Source organism: Vanellus vanellus, assembly GCF_965231255.1.
Source record: "Vanellus vanellus genome assembly, chromosome: 2".
NCBI lineage: Eukaryota > Metazoa > Chordata > Aves > Charadriiformes > Charadriidae > Vanellus > Vanellus vanellus.
In genome coordinates this window covers 157,798,187-157,821,966 of record NC_138906.1, presented here as the reverse complement: position 1 = coordinate 157,821,966, position 23,780 = coordinate 157,798,187, and the positions used below count along the sequence as shown (strand labels likewise).

At 41.8% G+C, this 23,780-nt stretch overlaps 1 protein-coding gene across 1 annotated transcript; it reads right to left on the bottom strand.

Moving 5' to 3' along the window:
- Nucleotides 1–244: 244 nt before the first annotated feature.
- RNF139 (ring finger protein 139) lies at nucleotides 245–7,642 on the bottom strand. Its single transcript, XM_082479349.1, has 2 exons — nucleotides 7,404–7,642; nucleotides 245–2,301 (listed from the first exon to the last, which is right to left on the bottom strand). The coding sequence occupies exons 1-2, from the start codon at nucleotides 7,582–7,584 to the stop codon at nucleotides 491–493; spliced, it is 1,992 nt and encodes a 663-aa protein (XP_082335475.1). The 5' UTR covers nucleotides 7,585–7,642; the 3' UTR covers nucleotides 245–490.
- Between the last annotated feature and the right edge of the window lie 16,138 nt (nucleotides 7,643–23,780).

The window sequence follows — 23,780 nt, the reverse complement described above, 5'->3', positions numbered from 1 at the left end:
TATTTATTTTACTTTTTAGAAACACAACTCACTAGTTTTTAAGCAATAAAGCTCTGCTAATACTGAATTTGTAAGTAAAGCTGCTTTGGTTCAGGCTTTTCATTTCTGATTTGACCCACTGAACAGTCTGTTTTCACCAGTATTTTTCATTTGCATCCAGACCTCATTGATCAGGGATTACCAGTATACAGTCTTTGGCACAGCATTATCACTACATCAATTAAAGAGTGTTTTTCCAACCATCTTAAAAACATGTGAAAACATTTTATTCCATGTACAATAATGTACATAATTTTAAGGTGGTCATGAAAGAGACCAGCAAAAATCAGAGGTATATTTACAGTAGCACACACCACAGTAAACAACCACCATTCACAGACTTAACATTGAGATACTGCTGTTGTGCTTAGGTACAATAGCTACAAAGTGATACTTTTATTCTGTCAAAGTCCATCTTAAACAAATACCTCACGGCTTAGTAAAGGACATCTTAATCACCAAGAGAGTTAGAGTCAACATCAAGAGTCTCATTCAAGTGCTCTGCCACACAGTCACTGTCTTCCTCATCACTATCGGAACTATCATTATCTTCATTTAATTCATTTTCAGCATCAGCAGCTTCTTCTGCAACTTGTACAGGATTTTCATTTGGTGCCACAAACCCGTTGCTGTTAGAGATATTGGCATTTTCCTTGTCCTCAAGATAGACTTTCTGATGGCACATCGGGCAAGTGTCCTGGATGTACAGCCACTTCCGAAGACAAAGTGCATGAAAGTAATGGTTGCATGGAGTAATGCGAGCAGATGTGGTGAACTCATGGTAGCAGATTGCGCACACATCATCTATTTCATGTAGCCGACTTCCTTTTACCTCTGGAAGCGAGTTTATTTTCTTAACAGCAGTCCGGCGATTTATAAAAGTCTTCCAGCCATTCTTTGCTTGCAAGTAGATGTTGAAGTATGCATGTAGACACATCATGCAAGCGCGAATCTTGCTTCCTGATTCAAAAACCATTGTGTAAGCTCCATTTCCAAACATGATTACTCCAAATATAAACTCAATAATATTGCCAGTTGAACGAACATAATAGACATAATCATCAAGTTTTTCCCATAGCACATTATAGTAGCCATCAATCATAAACAATATATAAACAGTGATAGAAACTATTACTTTTAGGCAAAGCTCTACACAGAACGCTGTAACTGCAAAAAGCCATGTATTTAGTGCATAGTGGTGCCAGAGGATGTAACTGAGCAGAACTGGAAGGATGAAAAGGCAAGCAGAAACAAACAGTACAGGGAAGTGTCTGCGAAACGATGACACATGGGAGGCACTGAGAGACATCAGCACGGGGTCTGTCATTCCATGGATAAAATGCAGGACTGCGGTCAACAAAAGGCACATGTTTCGACTCAGGCGAACTAATCGTTCTTCTGGTTTCAGTCCACTTAAACCAGTCTGCAGAGCCAAAATGAAAAACAAGACAGGCGCTACAAAACCAAGCCTTTTGTCATCTTCATCAGTTGATCCGATGAAGGCCAAGATGCCAAGTCCCAAATAATGCGCTATTGAGGAAATGACGGCACTCATGCCTAACACAGTTAAAGTAGAGTCACACCCACTTATGATCAGACTGCAAATCAGTTCCCAACAGTTATCCCACGATATCAAGAAGAATCTTTCTTCTGTATTAGTTTCAGCCATCTTTACAACATATGTTAATACCACAGCTTGCGCCGTCAGTCTCGTTAGCCAGAAGACACGCAGTACAGCTGGAAACCGAATCCTTTTCCATGTATCTTCCATCAATAGCTGTAATCCATAAATGCGATACATGTGCCTCACCAACAGATAAACATATCGCACCGAATAATAGAACCATTTAATTTTTGTAACTAAAATGGCTGTGGTATTTAGTGTCAGAACTAGGCCTGAAATAAAAACTAGTATCTGCCGGACATTTAAAGGTAATTCAATAACCAAGCCAATTACAGGAATCAGTATATCCAGGATGATGAGTTGAGAGTATATGGACTGCACATTTAGCAACGTAACATATCCAATTCCAAAGGTAAGCTGAAGGATGGAAAGGGCCATCCACAGCGAAGGTCCTTTATGAGGGAAGATCTGAATTCCGAACGCGGCTGTGTAGTAGGCACTGTAGAAGTTTATGTGCAAAGAAGCATAGTAATTCACCAACACTGAAGTCGCAGCCAGCAGAAACGCCGAGGTGATCATATAAAACTTGAAAAGTGCTCGCTGTTGTAAGACCAGAACAACACTGGATACAAAGACACCTAAAAACAGATTGAAATCATTTAGTTCTCAGCTGAAATTCAACAGCAGATTTTAACCGATTAGCTTTGGGGCTACATGTATTTAATGTATCACTTCCCAATTAGTCACTTGTAACTTTGCATTACCAATGATGCCCTTCGCAGAGAACAGAGGACGACTTAGTGCTTGTATGGCAGCTGCAGTGCACAGGTGTATTATGTGCAGAGATTAAGTCACAATTACTGTTAAGTTCATCTGCAGTTCCAGACTGGAGCAGTGACAACTCTCAGCCTTAGTCTTGAAATCTAACGGTAGACAAGTTCTAAAAAGCAGAAAAGAATTACCAGATATAGGATCATCTTTATGAGCAAAGTTAATAAGGAATAAAGGAGTAGAATTTACTAAGTCCCTTAATTCACTTGAGCAAAGCACTCAACTACCATCTCCAAGCTGGAGTACTAAAGATCTAAGACTAAAGTTGCCAAAACAATTTAGCTAAACCCTTTAACAGGAAAATGGTGAAAAACTGCTGTAGTTTACTGGGGAGAGGACACTGGTCTTCCAATTCCCTTCAGTTTGCTTTCATTTCTGATAAGGCATCCCGAAACAAAAGTCTCATGGGGAAGACCGTCCACAGTATAAAGCTTTCGTACACAGAATCCAAAAAGGAACCAACTGCCTCTTTGCCAACGCCAGTGTGAACCTGCGTCTTATTAGAAGTCAGATTTAGATCTTGAAATTCCTGTCTGCTAACCTTTCCCCCACACTGACCATGAACACATCTTGACCATGACTGGAAAGTCTGCACCTTCCTATGAGAAATCCTATCATAGCATCTACAGTACCTATGACCTTGCAGCAAACTCCTTTGCCAGTGTAGCTTATGAATTTCATCACTATGTACCACATAAGTAAGGGCTCTGCCCTAACCGATTTTAAACTAAACGGCACTCACCACTAGATTCACCTCCTTAAACGTTTTTTTTGTTTGTTTGTTTGTTTGTTGGGTTTTTTGGTTTTTTTTTTTTTTTTCTTTCTCTTCAGGAAACACACTGCCTTTGTTTTGGGCTTCTCAATCAGCTTTCAGTCCACGCAACTGCTTTCTCATCCAAACCAGTTTGGAGAGATTTCCATCTCTACAACTTACATTTGATTGTAAGTTGCTTTCAATCTCTGTACTAAAACTAATAAAATCACAAGTAATCCTCTTTCAACTGGAGGATAGCATCAGTCTTTTCTGATGACTGATTGTTAGATTGTTCCAAATCCCCCATAATAGTGTTTAAAAATTAAATATTTTAAGCCATGGTATCTTGATCATGGGAATAAAAAAAACTTTGCTAAGAACTAACATTTGATTCCACCAGGAGTATTGCCAGCTGCTTGTATTAAAACAAACAAACAAACAAAAAAACAACACAAGAAACCCCCACCCTGGAGGACTGAGTAAGAAGGGAGAGGGTCAACATGAATGAACAGCAAAAGGCACACTGCAAAAAGTTATTAATGCACCTTAACAGTGTTCCTTGCCAGCAGCACTGGATGATATAAAAACATTCTCCTTAACTAATCATTAACCTAGTAACCTTGTGAAGTGGACTGAGGAAAAGCCTCCATCAGTTTTCAGGAAGTGCCTTGTATCATAGCTCAGTTCTTCCATGACAAGATGAATATTCATTATGTACAGCACTTCATTTTTTTTAAATAAGCCTGCACATTTCATTGCCTTTTCATGCATACCACCATGAACACCTATGGGAAAGCTAACACTGCTGACAAGTTTGTACCCTTTGTCTTTTCTCACAAGTCACAGAAAAGGCTCAAATGACTGTAACCAGCTCATTATTTACATAATTCTGATCATTTGAGCCAAATGAGATGCATTTTGCACTAAGCAGGCTGCTCTGAAACACACCTGTTAACAAAACCTGTTTTTTTTCCTTGCAGTTGCAGTAACAGGCCTGTATTTAGATACTGTAGGTCATCCTAAACCACTGACATTTCACATGGAAGACACATCTCTAAAAACAGTACTACAATGAGTCAATAGAAAAGCCAGACCTACTGGTTCCACTAAAGAGGGACTAACAAAAGGCAAAGCATTTCTCTGTCAACGCTTGTGTGGAAAAGTCAAGACCCCCCCAAAGGAACCTCCAAAGACTACAGGAGGTAACTCAGTCTGGGAAGGGGAGATGAGCGCTCCTCTCCCCCAGCTCCATTCTGGGACTGCCATTCAGTCCATCTTGCCACAAGAAGACGTTCCCCTGTCCCGCAAAGCGCTCACCGAACAGTAAATCTTTTCCCATTTTCCCTCTGATAGGAAATGCTGCAGTTCCTCCTTTGAGGAGATTTATCTCATGTTTCTGTATATACTGTTGCTCATCTTTACTGTTCCTATCTATGCCACTCCATCACCAACTGTCTCCCGTATGGACCCCAAAACCAACATTTAATGGAATCACACACATTTACTTTTAAAATAATTTCTTGTATTACAATGAGTCCCTCCCTCTCATTTTTTCCTTTAACTCCTACAATTTGTCAGTATCTTTATAGTATCACACTACCTAGGATTTGACAGTCAGTTGCAGGGTTCAATTACCTTTACACATAAGTATTTTAATCATGTGGAATTGCCAAATTATATTTTTCCCTAGCCCCAGCCATTCTACTTGCTTCCCCATCTTTCTACAGATTACAGCATTTATAGTAGCCCTTTCAAAAATTAGTGTCGTCGCTGAGGAGGGACTGCTGTCTGCAGTAAGTTTCACACTCCTGAGGGTGGTGGTTCTGCTGGAACCTAACACTTGGAAAAAAACAACACCACACACACAATCAAACCTGCAAAGATATGAAAGGTGTTGGGAGACAAAGCAAGATTAATGAAAGAGATTAAAGAAAAACTGCTCTCCACTTGTATATCTTGGTTCCGTGCTATGTATAACTCTATGTACTTGCACAGAAAATAAGTGATGGAAGAATCAGACCAAGGAATCCTGCAGTAAAACTTGTTTAAAATTTATACAGATGTCTTGAGGAAATGTACTCACAGAATATTTCAGAACTGTTCAATATCACCCCTGAAAGCTATCAAATCTCTCCAGAGCTACAGTCTTTGTAGCTGGAGGATAAGTTTGCGTTTATCCTATGCTAAATAGTATTGTGTTACAGGAAAAATTTGGATCAGTCTTTCAAAGCCTGCAAATAGTAACTGAAAGGGCAACTTCCCCACTATTTAAATAGACAATGATCCAAAATAAACATTTTGGTTTATCCGAAGAACAGCAAACACCCAACCCTTTAATCCTTAAATTCAGATGAGGAAAAAAATAGATGCAAAAGCACCCTGTTGTCTGAACCACATGGAAGGTCTTCAACATCAGCTTTAAGTAGTTACATTTTAATTTTTCTTTGATTTTGGAAAGCCAGGAACCACAGACCACTTGTCTCAAAGTACAAGATAAGACTCTTGGCATAAACTGTTCCCAAAGCTCTTTTGCAGGAGGCAAGGGTGGGATTACCCATTTCTTCCCCCAAACCCTTCCAGAAAAGTGATCATATAAATGCAATCCTGAAAAGTGCCTTAATCTGTTAATGCCATGCTTCAGAGAGATCATCGAACAACACATGCACCATTCTCATTTACGTGGGATTAATTTCAAAGTACTTCCTACAGCGTCTGGATCATACAGTGAAGGACTCCTAAAATTAAGTTGGTGAGGCACTGCAATGTCACTTGTTTTAAAAGGAATTACCAGTGGGAAGCACTCTCAGCAATTCCAAAGTGTGGAACAAAGGGTCAAGAAAACGGGAAGAACCCCTGCTACCTGTCCCAGAGCTGTCAGTACCAGCTGCAAGGCCAGGACCTCCTCAGCCTCCGTTCTCCCAGGAGCCACGACTTCCCCAGGCACCCTTCACCAAAAAAGCAGCAGCCCAAACAAAGTACTTGTTTTGCTACTTTCTCTTCTCGCTCTCCTCTGACCTGCTGTCTTCCTACAGCTTCACCTTTTTCCCCTCGGCTCCTCAACTTTGCCACCACACTTCTTACCACGTACCCTTCCTTTGAATCACTCTTCTCAACTTCCTACCCCAGCAGCCATACCACCTATTTCCTTCCTATTTTTTTCTACTATAACCATCAAAGAAAACACAGAATCAACATGTCACAGGCCTGCAAAAAGCTCTTGCTGTATTTTGGATTCTCCTTTCCTTCCAGGCTCAGGATTCCCAGCTCCAAGATGCAATACACGAAGTACAGCAGTTAGCAGAATGGGGCTCCGGCCCAGATGAGTATACATAAGAACCCAAGATTACCAGCAATGCTGAAAATAGTATCACCTCGTTATGCAGTGATTCTCAACCTTCATCCTAGTGAAGAAAAAAAGCTTAAAAATAACCAACGGCAAGTTTCAAGAAACTTCTCTTTCATTTGGGAACCAAATCTCTGGCGTTTCTAAGCTGCCGTATCTTAAAGCAGGAATTTAACAGCGTATTTCAGGAAGACATCACACCATCCAAAGTAAAAAGAAAAATAATAAAAAAAAAAAAATAAACGAAATCTTCTATAGCCACGAAATCACACGCCTCCCGCCGAGGAGGGGGCTCAGCCCCGACTCCCCGCGCACATGGCGAGCGGCGCCCGCTCGGCCACCGCCAGGCCCGGCTTACACGGCCACGGGGCAGCGGCAGCAGACGGAGGTAGCCGGCCCGGGGACGGCACCGGGAGCCGGGGATGGGGCGGAGGGGGGTGGAGGAGAGCGAACACCGAGCGCCGCGGCCGGAGGAGGGGAGGGAGGTGATCTACCGCCAACAGGGACGCGGGGGGGGGCCGGGGCGACAGAAAGGCGACAGCAGGAAGGGACAGAGACAGGGGAAGGGGGGGAGGGGACAGGCCGCGACAGCAGCCGGCGGGCTGAGGGGACGGGGGAGAGAAGCGGCGACGGTGCCCCGCCTGCGGCTGTAAACAAGGCCCGCGGGGGCCGGCGGCAGCCAGGAGCGGCGGGGGTGCCGACCGCCTCAGCGCCCGCCCGGCCGGCGGGGAAGGCCGAGGGGGGCGGCGGGCGGGGGAGGGCGGCGGGGCGGGAGTGGGCCCGTCCGGCGGCGGGAGGGGAAGGTCTCTCACCCAGCAGCCGCAGCAGCACCCCCAGCAGCGCGGCGCACAGGGAGCCCCCCGGCAGCGGGGACGAGTTGAAGATGGCGTCGATGAGGAACAGGCTGGGCACCCGCAGCGCGACCTCCAGCCCGGCCCGCAGCCGCGGGCCCAGCCGCAGCCACGGGAGCTGCGGAGGGCCCGGGGCCGCCATCCCCTGCCAGGGGACAGGCAGCCTACCTCTCCCGCCTCTTAAAAAGCGGGGGAGGGAGCGGAGGGGGACGGGGGGGAAGAGGGCTCGCTACCGCCCCGCGCCCGCCGCCCGGCCCGGCCGGGCCCCCCGCCGCGCCGCCGCCGCCTCCATCTTCCTCTGCGCTCCCTCGGCAGCGCCGGCCCCAGCCGGGCCGCGGGGGCGGGGCGGGGCCGGGGCCGCGCGGGCGTCACAGTGCGCGGCCCCGCCCCCCCCCCCCGGCTCCCACGCGCCACCGCCCTGCCGCCCAATCGCCGCGGGGGCAGCGTGGCCCGCGTCGGCTGCGTGCGTGCGCGCGCTGCCTGTGGTGGCGCGTCCCCGCTCCCTCAGGGGCGGCCGGTGACCGGTCCCGGTCTCCCCGCAGACCTACCGCGGCCTGCGGGCAGCCTGTGGGCGAGCCGGGCTTCGGAGGTGGCGGCCTGTGTGAGGGATGTCCCGCCCCGCCCCGCTCGGCGTTGAGGCGAGCGCGGCGGCGGGGCCGGTTTCTCCCAGGGCTGTGGGGGGAGCCAGCACGGGGGCTCCCCCCGCCGTGCCTTGCTCCCGAGGAGCTTCACCTTCCCCCTCCGGCATGTCTACAGTAGCAAAGCCAAAAAGGCGCTGTCGCTGTGCCTATCCTTTCCCCACGCCGGCATTCTCAGCGCCTCGCAGCCTGTGGTGGATGGCAGGAGCGCTGAGGTAATCGCTTCCCGGCTGTTGAGGGAGTCGTTCACCTTGAAGAAGTAATGAGCCTTTAATTAGGGGAGGGTTATGCAGAATTTCCTGTTCTTTCGTGTGTGATGCAAAAGCCCTGTCTTACCCGATGGGTAACAATACATCAGGATCATATGGGGAAAAAAAGGCATTTTCCTTTGAAATCCTGTTTCCTTCCTCATGCATTGTCACAGAAGCCTGAGATAAAGGGACTAACTTTTGGAAACTTAAAGCTGACTTGATTTAAAAAAAAATAATTTAAAAAAAAATGCAAATCTGTAATCAGTGTTAGTCCATCTGAAACAGGGGCATTTCCCATCGCTTGTGCGAATTCAAAGCAGGTTTCAGGCCACAACTGAAATCAGCTCTTGCACGCGTTGGCATCTGCCGGGCTGCGATTTCCTGCTTGAGCTTCACCTGCCATAGCTCAGCCTTTTCATGTGCCTGGCTGGGTCATGCCTTAAGCCCGGGGAAGTCTTTCTATTGTTTTCAAAGGATTTTGGGTCAGGCAACAACAGTATTGCATAGGAACTTTCCTAAGCAAGGCCCCGCACTAACAAAGCCAGAAATGTTGCCAGATTGCTAAAGGATTGTGTTACAAAATCCACGGACATGAACAAAGTGCATGTTTTAATCACATGCTGAAAGGCATAACTCTGACCTACTAAGTATCCCCGTGCCAAATAATAGAGGTTAGGGTTTAAAATGTGAAAAGTGTTTATTCTACTTAGATTTTAAGATGGCTGAATCACACAGATTCAGACTTGACTGAATAATTTTACTCGTCAGCTAAGTATAGAGCTGCTGAATATAAATAAAAGTATTTGATTTGGAATGAAATGTAGATCAAGCAGATCTGAAAAAATTGATAATTCTCAATAATCCACATGAAAATATTTATTCCTATGAGGTGTAATGTCAAGAAATCAACAACTTGAAACACCATTTGTGGAAATGGAATTCCCTGCTTTTCCAAGGTCCTTCCAACTTCACTTAATACCCTCATAGGTAAAGAGGATCTTAAATCTATTTTTGCAATACAGGCTTCAGTGTCGAGGCAATACTGTAGTACATATTTATACTGCTTTAAGGATATGTGGATTAAATGGAATCCATTAAATGGTTTTTCAGGTTTAAATGTGTGCATTTACAGGCATATTTTACAGATGTTATTTAGGCATGTAAGTACAGTCATGGATATCTGCAAATTATTTTGTGCATAACCAGTTCCAGGTTGCAAACATTCCAGAAGTCCTAGTGTTAGTAAAGCGTATCAGATCAAATTTATACAATTTTTACGCATGTTTTTCAGAAAATTTGCTGCAGTATTTTAAGACTCCTACTTTTCATTTAAGTTCAATTAAGAAAAATCTAAACTTGATTATCATACGTACAAGATATAGGAAGATGACACCTACTGGATATGTTTAATTTTGCAGTTTGGACTACATAGTTTCAAATATGGAATAATAAACCAAATTTAACTTTCTTGCACAAGCATACCTCTTCTGAATTCACTTCAGTTATTTATACAAATTCGGGAAAATTTATTTCTAGGGTTAAATCCACTCTCAACTTCTTTGTAAATTTTAGGGTTAAATCCTATCCTAAGTAAATTCATATTAATACTCCTATTAAAAAGTTTTCTTAGCTGGGAAATTCTGCAATTTCTTGTTCATAAACTAACATACAAATTAAGCAGAAAGCTCCTTTATTTGTCTAGATAGATTAATTGTTAAGGGCAAATAGTCCTGAACTCCAAGGTGAAGGCTGTTCCACGTATCGTTGTGGTTGCGTGTACCTGACTTGGTAAACGTGTCAAGCCTACACCCCATGACAAGGCAGCGCAAAAGAACATGACTGAGGGAGTTGTTTCATAATAAATAAGAACTTAACACTCAAAAATGCTTTACAAATAATTTAATACACCTCCTATATCAAGCTATGAGTCAGAAAGTCGCAGATCAGTTTATTTCAGTAACAAGTAGAAGTCACTGGAATTCTTTGATGTTTTATACAGCATGTGACAGAAGGTTGGGGTTTTACTCTCAGTCATGTAAAAATTTTTTTTGGGGGGGGTTGACAGCTCAGTGTGGTTAAAATAACTGAAATAACTGGACATAAAGCAATCTTTATTATCTTATGGAATGATAGAACTGCATACTTTCTATACCAGTCTGCTGAGGCCATGAGTAGGGTCTGTCCCACATCTAAAACCAGTTTTTGGCAAAACAACTTTTGACTTTTTAAAATACCTCCTTTAGCTTAAGTGCTGTCACGAGCCCTTCAAGCTAAAGGCTTTATTGGGTTAACGCCAATGCTTACATCAGACATTATAAAATCACGTGGTCCTGCAAAAATCACATTTTTGTAAGTAAAAAGAATAAAAATAGATGGAGGGTTTTAGAGTACTGTTTTTTTTTTCTAATTACAAGATCCTGAAAAGCTCTCTGAAAAGCTGTAAATACACATGATACCTTTGCCTTGAAATAACACAAGTGAATTTAGCCTGATACAATAACAATAAATTTTGTAAGAAAGAAAACAGTTGGCTGCTAAGAGAAACAGTGCAAAATGTGCATGTCAAAAATTTGGTTTAGTTTGCAATGAATGTAGCAATCCGTTAATTATTTCCAACTTTCATTTCTCCTTCCTAGATACCTTTTGAGGTGAATTATCTGATATCATTTTGCATTCCTTATATAAGAATAAAGCTCTGTACAGTGTATCTTTAATTTTGTCATAACAGCTTTTTCATTACAATCAGTAGGGGCATCTATATTTTGGACTGAAACAAAACCCAAGAATCATGAAAGGAACATAAAGTGGATTTTCTTCTCCTAGGATGATATTCTAGCATAAAAGAGACCAATGTATCTGCATTTTTTTAAAAGCCAAATACCAATGTTTTATTAATGTAGGCTCTGATGGATTCAGCTTGTGGGTGACACCCAGCTGTGCCTTGGTGAGCTGCTCATTACCTCCTGCAGAGGACAGCTTGTGTCATCAGTTCTGCCTGCCTGCACGCAGTGTTTGTGGCTTTGTCACTGTGAGCGCTACTAATGAGAATGAATTGCCAGCTAATGCAGATAGGTAACGTAGGCTTTCCTACATCTAACTTGTTCTGCCGTTAGATATAGATAGAGTTTTGTATGTGCCTCTTCCAATGTGGTACATGCAAAATATTTAAAGACTAACATACTACTACTTCAGGTTCAACGGAAATGATTTACGCTCACATGACTATTTTTAATATTATAATTAAAGACATCAGTAGTCTTTACCCAAGTATAGTTTATATCTGGGTCTTCTGAAGAGAAAAAGAGCAAATTGAGGTAACATTTGAAAAGCTAAGGTAAAACCTGTCAATATTGTTATTGACCTAGGGACCTTTTCAATATATTAAGAATTTCCCTATAAAAATCAATGTGTTTAGTTATTTTATTAAGTTTCAGTTTTATTCCTTCTCTACAGCTAAATGCCACAGGCTTAAATGGCGTTTCTTAAAAGAAGGTAAGAAAGCAAAAAGCAATTTACTCATAGTAAACATTTAACAAAATAAATTATAATAACTTGATTGTGTGAAAGATTGATTTTGATTTCACATCTGTGTGAAGCGACAATGGCAGTAACATAGAAGCACTCATGCTGTTTTCCTCAGTGGAGGAGGACATTTTTACACTTGTTATTTGAAGAGAATGTTCACCTGGAAAGTGAACTAGAAGAGTTTTCTGTCTTGACAAAGCAAGGCATGCACTGGAGAGTCAAAACACAGGACCAGGCTTGGGTCATCTCTGACAGGAGACAAGACTCACATACATGCATCACCTGCATGAGGAAAATCTCTTACTTCTATAATTTTCCCCATATTCCTTTAATGACAAAATTTATCATTCTCTTTAAAGAGATGATTGCAAAGAAAAGGGTTAGACCTTGCTGTTTATGGATTTACAATTTTCTATAAAACTGACAGAGAAGGAGCTTTTGCCTCCCATGAAAAAAGTGAGTAGAGAGAACAAATTATATTAACAGTTGCTCACTGGCATTGTTATCTCATTTCCTAACTATTACCAGCATACTTAGCAAGGAGACAAGAAAAGGAAGAAACACAGAATATGTCTAAGGACTGCAACTGCCTTCCTGCTGTCTCTCTGGCTGCAGGAGAGAAGTACTGCCTGCCGCGGTACTTTCTCTGCGAGGACCGCAGACGTGGACAACACCATCTGGTTGCCAGGCAGAGCTCTACTGCCCAGCTCCTGCCGGAGGTACCGCGCTTAGGGCAGCACTCACTTTTGGCTTTCTTGGCTCCAGTTCTCCTCTGTGCTGGGGCCTTTGGGAAACGCGCCACTTAAGATTGCTCTTCCCTGATCCTTCACCTACAATATTTTTGTTGTTTTGTTTTCCAAGCACTACATGGAGAAATGTTTGTCTTTCATAACTTGCCACACACACATTGTGGCTTCTGCAGAGGTTTTTGCCTACTTTTCCAGAGCTGCAAACTCTGTATTCCAGACCTGATTTAAAAACTTAACTAAGCAAGCAAAAAGAATGATTAAAGATCCTTTTTTTTATTATTGCCAAGTATGCCTTTTTCTCCTGCCATGACGTTTGATTTTCAAGTGCATCATGCTAGAGACAGGCAATATCATGTGCTTGCCTGTTGGATATCATACCCTTTCTTAATGGTTTCACCAGCCCCACCAGTCCTGTTATTAATCCGTGGCAGAAAAGGGAGCGTGCTTTATTACAAAATACAAACTCAGTAAAAGTAACTCTAGAATGTTAAAGTAGTAAAATATTTCTAACATATCTCAGAGCAGATGCTAGAAATTTGTCCTAGGAATTGATATTCACTATTTTTCTGGATTTTAATATTAGTTTCTGTTCTGTAGTTGTTCTTGGCTATTACTTCTGGTGAGCTCAATATCTATTTATTCACAGAAAAATGTGTCTTTGCTAAAACAGGTGGGAAGCTGGCAAAGCCTGACAGCCAGTGCAGCTCATTTTTTCAAATGCCACACAACGATTAAGAAATGGTATGCCTGATTGAGAGGGGGAAATAGGAATGATTGTCATATTTTGTGGGGAGCAAATGGAAGAGCAAATGCTGCCATCATAGCAGTTTCTCTGACCTCAGCCATACTTTGTGTTACACAGCTGTAAATGTAATAAATAAAATGCAGATCCAATGTTAATTTTTAACCTCCTTAATGAAAATTTTCCCTTTGAAAACACAAATTAAATAGCAGCTGCACATATAGAACCTTGCTCTATATGTTTTTTATAGCTAATGAAAATAATTGTATGTTACACTCTATTTTTTCCCCTTACAAGGTGATGTATGGCCTCATGCGGTGAGTTGTACAGCTGAAAGGCAAGATCTGGCTATTCCAATTCAATATACGCAAAGCAGAGGCCTTGTAGAACTGTTTCTCTCAGATATTTAGCAACATCTGGAATATAATTGTAGAATCCCCAAGTTGCAAGTGAAGTAAGAAAGAGCAAGGAAGGTTCCTTCTTCTCTGGGGCACAGGATTCATTTTACCATTTGTACTGCTTGTTTTGTGAATGACAGAAGTGCAAAGAATCAGAATTATACTGGAAAGTAGACATACCACAGCAGAAAATGTGGTTTTCCTGAAAAGTCCTGCCTTGTAGAGGAAATCCCAGCTGTGGAAACAGTAATCTCCCTGTCGTGACTGGGCTGACCCTTGTCTGCCAGAGCTGTCCTCTGCTTCTCAGGAGTGTTGAAAATGTTCAACGTTACCAAACAGCCTTGAGGTTCACAGTGTAATTGCCAATCTCACTGAACTCTACTACCAGTGCAAAGCCTTAGCAGAAAAAATCGTAGTGGAAAAGCTCAGTTTTCTGAAGTCCCATGCAGAGCAACCCTGCCCCTAGTTCCCCTGCCCTTTGCATATGCAGTCCCAAGTGGGACTGTTTAGCTGTTTGCTAATCTGGGGGCTACTACATTTAGCTAGTTCCTGAGAACTGAAAATGGCTCACAGGCCTGAGTTTTACTGCTGGTCACCAGTGACACTATTTCAAGCTAGTTAACGCCAGTTAGCTAATATAAAACTAATTAAAACAATTGAAAGTGCCAGCTGCTCTGTATTGTATGTATTGTAGCTTTTTCTTTTTTTTTTTTTTTTTATTAAAGAAGCATACTGGAAAGAATAATTTTCTGGTTCTAGCTAAAATGACACATCTCTCAGGATGATTTCAGTCTCAGAAGATCTGGTCTGCGAGACCAGATATTTGTTCACAGACAACATGTGAGAGACAAAAGTAGAGAGAATCTGAAATTATACTGGAAACTAGACCTGCCACGGCAGAAAATGTGGTCTTCTTGGAAGATCCTCCCTGGCAGAGGAGGATCCTAACATTGCCCCTATGAAAAGTGTTCAGCAATGTGTTTGTAAGTCATTGAATCTGGTCAGCAAAAAGGCAGTTCATTAACCATGAAAAATGTTCATTAACCATGCTCGAGGCTGGGTTAGAGGGGTTAGTGTAATTCAGCCTGCATATAGCTACTGCCTGGATGAGGGGGTGGGGAGAAGAGGGTAGCCAGGTTTGTCTGGCATGAAGTAGAGCATAAGTGATTTGTTGTATAGTGCAGAAGACAGTTTGGAGCGATGACCAGTCCAGCCTTTCTTCTCCCCGGGAAATCCAGACTTTAGTATAAATGGTGACAAGCTTTATGCGTTTGATGCAGAAATCCAGACTAATGTCCGGCAGACTTTTGCCTGGTGTTGAAGAGTTGAAGCTGGACATCCAGTCAGCCTCACTTCCTCTGTTAATGGAGAGAAATAAGCTCATTTAAAGGCTTTTCAGTTCCTTGGTTTTATCACCATGTAGAGATGCCTGGGGTAGGATTCCTCTCAGCTGACTGCCATCTAAAAGCTACTCTACATTCATTATTCAGGCTTCCTGAGAAATCAGCGAAGAGAGACAGGCACACACTGTCTTAGACACTTGTCTTTGAAGAGGTGGAATGCTTCTCCAGATACGTCAGAGAAGACATCTTCTCATGGCCTATCCAGGAAAGCTGGATGGTTCCCAATCATTCATTTGACTTCAGCTGGGTGAGAGGAAGTGTACCGCTAAGGGCTGACTGGCACAGTCTCCATCAGTGACATAAGACATAGCCTTGTAGATTTTTGGATGGTGCTGAAACTAACCTGACTGATTTTTGCATGCTTGTATAGGTGGTTCCAGTTCCCACCCTATCCCTCTTAACTGCACATGATACAGAGTACAGATTTTCTCTTTTATGAACCAGTTTTATATTTTAAAATCGAGGCATTGAAAATATAAAAATTCTGAGCAATTCAAGTATTTATTTTTAAGATTCAGTATGATTTACATTGATATGTGTAATATCGGTACATATTATATGCATATAAGATGTAGATTATATGCATATGTTATAAAGATATACTGTGTACTACATTTGATACTGAAAAGAAAATGCAGATCAATGTCCTGTTTTGAAAACATTGTCACAGTGTTTTCTCACTTTTCTCTGAAGTTCATTAATGCAATGAATTTTGTGAAGTGTTTTGATTTTGATATGATTTCATTTTCCTACAGGATGGCATTAACCTGGAAAAAAATCTTATAATTCTGCTCTTGTGGGTTAGTCATAGACTGTAAAGCGAGAATTTACGAGCATGCAATCTGAAGGGCTGCACAACAGGCTGGGAAATATCAACCAGTCGTTCTTGTACCTAAAATAACTCGTGTTCTTCAGAAAGAGATTCAGCTTTGTTTTGAAGATCACGAGGAGCAAAGAATTGTTTTCAGAATTTAATGCTTGATTTCTAAACAAGGATTTTCTCCTACTTAGCAAATTCCTCGAAGCTCCTAAGGTGATACCGAACTCTAGCATTTGCTTTGATTCAAGCCACATCAAATATTTGTATTGGAACCTGACACCACATGAACTTTGCTCAGCCTCATGTCCCACTGCAATGTTGGGTGTTTAATAAATGTTCATGAAAACCATAACTCCAGTTTTCATCAACACTGGTTTCCTATAAAAGCCACTGAAACTTGTGATTTAAATGTGAAAGCAGCATAATAAGGACTCTTTTGAATGAATGTCTCCTTTAGACTTGGAATAAATTTAACTCTCCAGATATTTGCAGGTATGAAGATAAAAGGAAAAACTTATGCAAATCCACGTGAATCAAGAGAGAGGAGTTTTGCACAGCTTGAAAGCTAAATTCTGTGATCGGGGAACTTCACATCCCAAAGCAAAATTTAATTTCAACCTGCTTGCTTGGTAGTTTACGTTAACAACTGGAGAAGCCCATTCAGTACCACCACTTCGAAGTGCACTTCCAGTCAGCCCCTAGGTGCTTGGTGGCCTGGCCAGAAGATGGCAGGCGTGTTTTGTGGGAGGAAGGAAAGTGTGCCAAACAGACAGGTGTTCGGCTTGTAAGAATAAAATAATTCACAGTCAAGACTAAAAACGTTAGCCTTATTTTCGTTATCCTTGTGATGGTCATACTGTAAGATAACAAAAGATAACAAAACCTGCAGTCAGTTACAGCTGCATATGTACATAAGGAGCACTCGGGGAGGCATGCCCCTCTGGCCCCACTGGAATCACTAGTGTGGGACATGCTCCCGAGTAACAAAGGACAGTGCCAGTCTTGCACCTCTGCTGCCCCGCAGTTAGTGCCTGGCTCTGAATGGCAGTGCTAAAAAAGCCACAGAAGAATCCCACGCAGTTAGATTAGAAACATTAACCCATTGTCTCCTCCCAGCTCTGCGCTTTCTGATGCAGCATCCAGTCTCATAACTGGCAGATGTCTTTTCTTGCCTTATGAAATTCTGGTGAATTATAATCTGCTGTTAATTCTTTGCTTTGCTCTGTTACTATTTCCTTCTTTCCTTCCATCACTTTGGCAGGGGGAGGGGCCAGGATTAGCATGCAATGAATTTAGATACTGCTTTACAGTCTGACAGTTTCCCCTCTCAGCTGTCAAACACTGGCAATCTCTGGATCCTTTCCAGGACTGCAAGCATTCCTTTTACTTCCTTAAAAGTAGAACAATTTTTCCTAGTGTTCCAGCCATCAGTAACTGGATAAAGCTCTTAGTTTATCAATTCATTTTTGAGTTGGCTAGAAGTGCAAATTTAGGAAAGCAAAGTACTTGATTCCCAGTAGCTGAACGTTCAGTTTCTACAAAGCTCCTATTCACTGACCTGGTGTTCCACGGGGTGGAAATACTCTGTGTTCATAGAGAAGACATACAAGTTGAAGAAATATATGTACCATTTAGAGCAAAATGTTGTGATGCTCATAGTGTCTCTGAAATTCTGGGAGATCATTTCATAGTTTTGGCTCAGGACTGCAGGAAGTGTAACTTTCTAGATTAAGGAGCGTTACTGTAATTGTAAGATACTCCACTTTACTAGAGAACTGAATGGTTGGCAGTAATTTTCATTTGTAGGCTTTAGCTGATCTTTCAGATATTCTGGGCACAGGTCACTGGTTCCTCCAAAGGTCAGGACAGAGGTCTTGAACATAATTCCATTTTGTAATGGAAAATGGCATAGGGAGCAAAGGACGGGGTTGTGAAGAGATGGGGTAGTATTACATAGATGTTTGTCAAAGGTTTTAAAGCTGGACTTGAGCTGCTGTAATCTGGCTGAGATGTCATAGATGTGTGGATAACTGAAGCCAAGCCATTGTCCTCCAGGACAGAATGAGCCTCCTGTGTCAATGGAGGCGGTAACAACAATGCTGAGGTAGCTACGCGAGAAGTTGCTACTAGTGATGAATCCAAGAGTCTTAAATTAAGAATTTGATTGATTGTGGATGTGTGTTTTCAACAGGAGATTCAAAGGAACAAAATGTTTCCCATTGCTGTGGTCTTTTTTGGGGGGTGGTACTGTGGGCTTCAATCTACGTTTCAGTTGTGACCTGCGCACACTTAACCACGGTAGTGACTGTATGTGATGGTGCAGCAGTGTGCTCTTTGAGTACACTGCATTGTACACAGTCGCTTGCATTGGCATCATCGGACCAGGTCACCCAGGGGTTACATTCACTTATGGACAGAGAACAGGTCCCCTGTAGAATGTTCAGTTTTCCGTCATTGCTCAGGGTGGGCTGAAACACTAATGCTGTCTGAAAACTCCAGTCTGTACAATCACTTTGCTAACAGGGCAGCTAAAGAGCTTGGAAGGATTTTTGGGAAAGAAGGCTGATAAAAACAAAATAGAACATACTACAAAGAGGGGAAAGGTGGTTTTTTTTCCCATGCATTTCCATTATGGCTAAGACTTTTGTAAACCTGATTTCCATATGCTTATTCTGAGCAGCTAGGATTTTCGTGAACAAGGAATGAAACAATATCTTTAGATGTTTCAGTACTCAAAAGTGTATGTGGAAAGGGTACAGGAACCATAGATTTCTTCTGCTTATTTGAAAATACTGCAGCCTTATAAGAAGTTTCAAATATTCGTGCAAAGGTTGGTATTATACATGAGGCTGAAGAAGGCATAACTCCTTCATTCCTATTACTACATGTAAGATAAGATTTATTTCTTTTAGTTAAAAGCACTGCAGTCTTCAACCCAAAAGATAGCTATATACCAGTTGATTTTTTGAAGAAAATATGTCCTGTGGTAATCACATTTTCTGCATTACCTTTGAGGGCAGGAAAAAATAAGATGACATAAAATCCAGTAAAGGATTACTCAATTGGGTATTACAGAAAGCTTTCCATCTACAAAGGCAGCTCAGCACTGAGATGAGCTTCCCAGTGAGTTGTGGAAATTCTGCCATTGATGGGTTTTATAACAGCAGGGTAGAGAAATAGCTAAAAGGAATATTCTTGATGCTTTTTACCCTCATATACCAAGAGTATGGATAGTCATTAATTTTAAATAACTTAGCATATTGATATTTCTGATACCAGCAGATGATGATGAACTGAACCAAAATTACTATGAATACTTATTTTAATCATTTGCATCAATGTGTTAGCTGAACATTCATAATTAATATCTACATAGAAAATGATGGAGTATTTCTAACATTTGTATTATGTCACTATGATCTCTCCTCTCCTCTCCTCTCCTCTCCTCTCCTCTCCTCTCCTCTCCTCTCCTCTCCTCTCCTCTCCTCTCCTCTCCTCTCCTCTCCTCTCCTCTCCTCTCCTCTCCTTTCCTACACAGCATCATTTCATGGTGTGTTGAACTGGAAAAGGCATCCTGCTGGAAAAAAATCTGGAAGGAAAAAATGTTTCCCTTTTACTGGCTGGACAGTTTCTCAGTCCAGCTCAGTGTTTCCACACAAGCCATGTGCCAGTACCGCTTCTGAAGAAACGCTCCTGGAATTGCAGTCTCGGTTTTCCCCAGGTAAAAAAAGTCTGCAGATACCAACTATGGAAAATATATTTGTCTGTCATGGCAGTTCTTACAAAAGGATCTTTATTTGCACTGTCAGCAAAAAATAAGCCATATTCTCCTTTCTGAGAACCAAATTGTTGGTCCCTACCCCGAGTCTGATTAAATAGGATTCACTCCCTACTGCTCAGTGCTGAGAGAAACCTTTTCAAAGTTGTGATGGATGATTCCAGGAGCAGCTATGGCTCCTGAATGCTCCCTCCTACTGTTCCCAGGTGTTTTGACCAGGGTGTCTGTAGTGCCGCTGTATGAGTCATGCTCTCTCTGGTCAACCATCTCTGAAATCCTTCCAAACAGATGATATGGAGTGCTCACACTGGCTTTCACAGGATTTGGATCAGCCCATCCAGGTGCACTTTCTTGATCAGTTTGAGCTAATGGAGTTCTGTGCTGCTGGTGAAATGGGTGGTCCCTTCTTATGTCTCCTGGCAACACGGTTCAGTGGCCTCCCTTTATCCCAGCATCACGGGGCTGTACAATGAGCCAGACTATGGACTGACCATCATTTTTTTCCCCTAGATTAGTTCCCTGATTTAGATTATCACTTGAACACAGGATTGCAACTGCTTGCCTGTGGACGAGAATGGGGTCGTGCACAAGAAGCAGGTGTAAGGACATATCCAGAAGAAGTAACGGACATCCTTTGAAAACTTGATTACACTGTTTTTCATCATCTATATCCCAAAAACCTGTAGTTTGCATATGATAAAGGTTGTTACTATCACTGCTAACAGCTTCAATAGCTTCAATAACTTCCTTATTATCTTTTTTTTTTGTTCCTGGCAACACATATACAGTATGAGTTGAAAAAAACATATAATAGACATAAAGGGAAGAAGAATATGTGGATTTTCTGTAGTTTAATTATTTATAATAAGCAAAATAATCTTCATCAGCAGCTGAAACAGTAAAAGCTAAAGCAATTCCATAAAAAAAAATTACTGGAAGGAATGTTTTTTTGAGTCAGAATTGGACTTTTTAACAAAGCAAAATATTGAAATAAAAAAACCCTGTAAAACCCCTGTAATCCATTTGGTTAGGCTCTTCACAGGAAAAAAAAAGTTACATGGTCTGACGGGCTCATACTCTTAACCATGTGTGCTATTGGGAGGGGAAGAAAGCCATGGAAAGAGCATGGATACATCAGACCGCAGAGTAATGCATCTGACCACCAAGGACTGAGTGGCCCATCCCATTATTATTCTTTCTGCTGCAGATTTTTGTAGCACTTTATTTGTTTGCTTTTTTTTTTCAGAAGCCAGTTTAAAATTAGACACTGTCATGACTGGAATGTTTTTCTTCTTGTGTTGGAAGATAACATCTGTAAGAATTATAAATGTGCCATTGAAAAATGATTCATAGGTATGTGTGTGTGTGAACTTTGCTTATTACGAAGCCAAATTAATATCTAGAAAGTACAAAACAATTGTAGCCGTTGACCAAAGCCTGTTATACAGGGACCACCTATAGCGTTGGTATTGTTTCATCCTTGTTCAGGGTTCTTAGAGCCATTTTGAAACACCCAAGCCAAGCTCCTGCCAAGCTATGTTGCCAAATTTAATCAATATTCCATTTCTGTCAAGATTGTTATCTCAGCAACCAGCATAATACGCTGGTTTTATCTTTTCCTCTTTCAGTTTTGGTGTATTGGAATAACATCAGGATTTTATATAATGGAATAACATTTGTCCATAAGGCCAAATTATCAGCTGTCTTCATGTTGTTGAGGTCAGTGGAATTAAGGAAACTAGCTGTGTCCATGACAAATGGGAAACGTTTCTACAGAATTGGCATTATTTCTGTTTAATGACACAAAATCAAGAAGAGGTATCTAAATGTTTTTCTTCAACTTTCAAGACAAAATAAGAGCAACTGCCCTTTAAGTTGCTTCCTTCTGCTCTAACAGCAACCATTTCATTAAAAGCAGTAATTTGTATCAAATTTCTGTTCTAGTAATACTGTGGCATGTACTGCATGGTCTGCACACAGTGCATGTTCAGTTCATTTCAGACAGAAGCTACCTGTGGGTGATTTCACCTTAGTCAATGGGAGTTCAGCCATTGACTGAAGTGAGGGATAGGATTCACAGCTCTTGTGTTTGAAATGAAGTCCAAGAGGACTGTATGTCTCTGATCACAGTGACTTAAACATTATAGTGACAGGTGCCAAGCATTACTTAAACAAGACATAAATATTTGCCTAAGAGAAGCTGATTTTCTTACCTGTGGTAGTCCTGAGCCTTCAGTGCTCATGCTGTCGGATGGAAATGTCACAGCTTTCAAGAGATTCCTTAGTTTTCTGTTAAATCTCCTACTACAAGCCCTCTTTCTCCTGTTGTGTTCTTCAGTTGGCCATCCATCACTGACCTCCATCCTGGTCGTCACTCCAGTCACTATCAAATCTTAGCAGATTTTTTAAAAGAAGGAAACAAAAATATATGTGTATTATACCTGTATAAAATAATCAGACTTGAAAGCATTTTATTTTGTAGCTCCCATATTGTTCTGTGCTCTCCTTTCTCCATCACACTTAATATAACTATAATTTTGAAATATATATTGCATGTAGTGCGCCTTTCTGTAAAATCCAGGATGCATACTGTGAGCTGTCTAGTAGTTGTAACAGTCAGTGGAATAGGGAAATTACAGAGCATATAAAACTGGCCTGGATAAAACCAATGACACATAGAGAATGTTCTTGGGTTGGACTAGGGGGATTAAACAACATGAGATGATTATGCTAATTTTCTTCATCTCTTAATGTCTTTGGATTGCTTTATTGAAGTTGAAAGAAAAAATCCCTGTGATTTATGTGGAGAGGTATTTCACCATTTCCCCGAAAGGTGTCTGCTTTATATGGTAAGTCCAGTAAGTCTCTGCACATGGTAAGTATGAATCTGTTCTCTTTTCAGCCAAACACTTTGTGTGCAAGAATTCAGAATAGAATAGTAAATGTTGTGTTACACAGAGCTGGTTTTGCCTCTAACCAACCACAACTACAAAGTTTAATACACTAACTGTTACTTTCCAGCACCAAATACCTGGCAGCTTTTCACTATTAAGTTAGATAAGCAAAGTGAGTCATTTGCTCTCCTTGCCTCTGCACAATCTCTCATTCAGGCTGTTTTCAAACTCATCTAGTTTTCACATTATTTAAGCAATTAACCATATGAAACCTCTTGTTCTCACTTCTCTGTCCCTGAAAAGTAATATTCCACCAGATAAGCCCATTAAGTTCCTGTTCTGGGACACATTATCACCTCTGCTGCCATGCACACAGAAGGGTGGTTGGAGCAAGGACCAATTTGCTGTTTCCTAAATGTCCTGCGCTTCCATGTGTGCTTAGACATCATTAGAGTTGATAAATAAGGTAATGAAATACACTGAACTGTAACCAGGAAGAGAAAGAAAACCTCCTTCCTTAGCTACTAGCTGCTTTTTACCATCCTCTTTAATCTTCACTTGTGTGAAGCAGGAAGATCAGCTTAAGCAAGCAGTTGCAGCGAGAGGTGGGAGCCAGCAGGCATTTAGGATTCATTTATCTCATAATGGGCTATTGAAAGTGATTGCTGAGCTGCTCACAATCATTTTAAGAAGACACACTCGCATAGCTGAGTGCAATCTTAGTCCCTTGAAGTAATGAGAATTTTGCAACTGAATTCACTGGGGCAGGATTTTGTGTTAATGTCTGCTTCCAGTCCTACCACTTGTTTTGTCTGCTGGAGCCAGTTCCAGCAAGGTGGTTCTCCTGGGGGAGGACAAGAGGGTTGCAGCTGCAGCTTTGATACTACCTGGTGTGGTGTGGTTTCCATGTCACTTGATGGATGTGAGCTTTCGGAGCCCTCCTCTCCTTCTCCAGGCCAACATAATGGCTGCACACGGATCTGAATAATGGCTCTCACCCATCGGCTTTGTTAACTCATCAGTTGTTGCAAAAACTGTGATGGCTGTGGATTGTTGACATGAGAGAAAACCAGAGTCCTACTGAGGCTTTACTTGCTGTCAAAATAAAACAAAGGCAGAGGAACACGTGCAGTGGCTCCC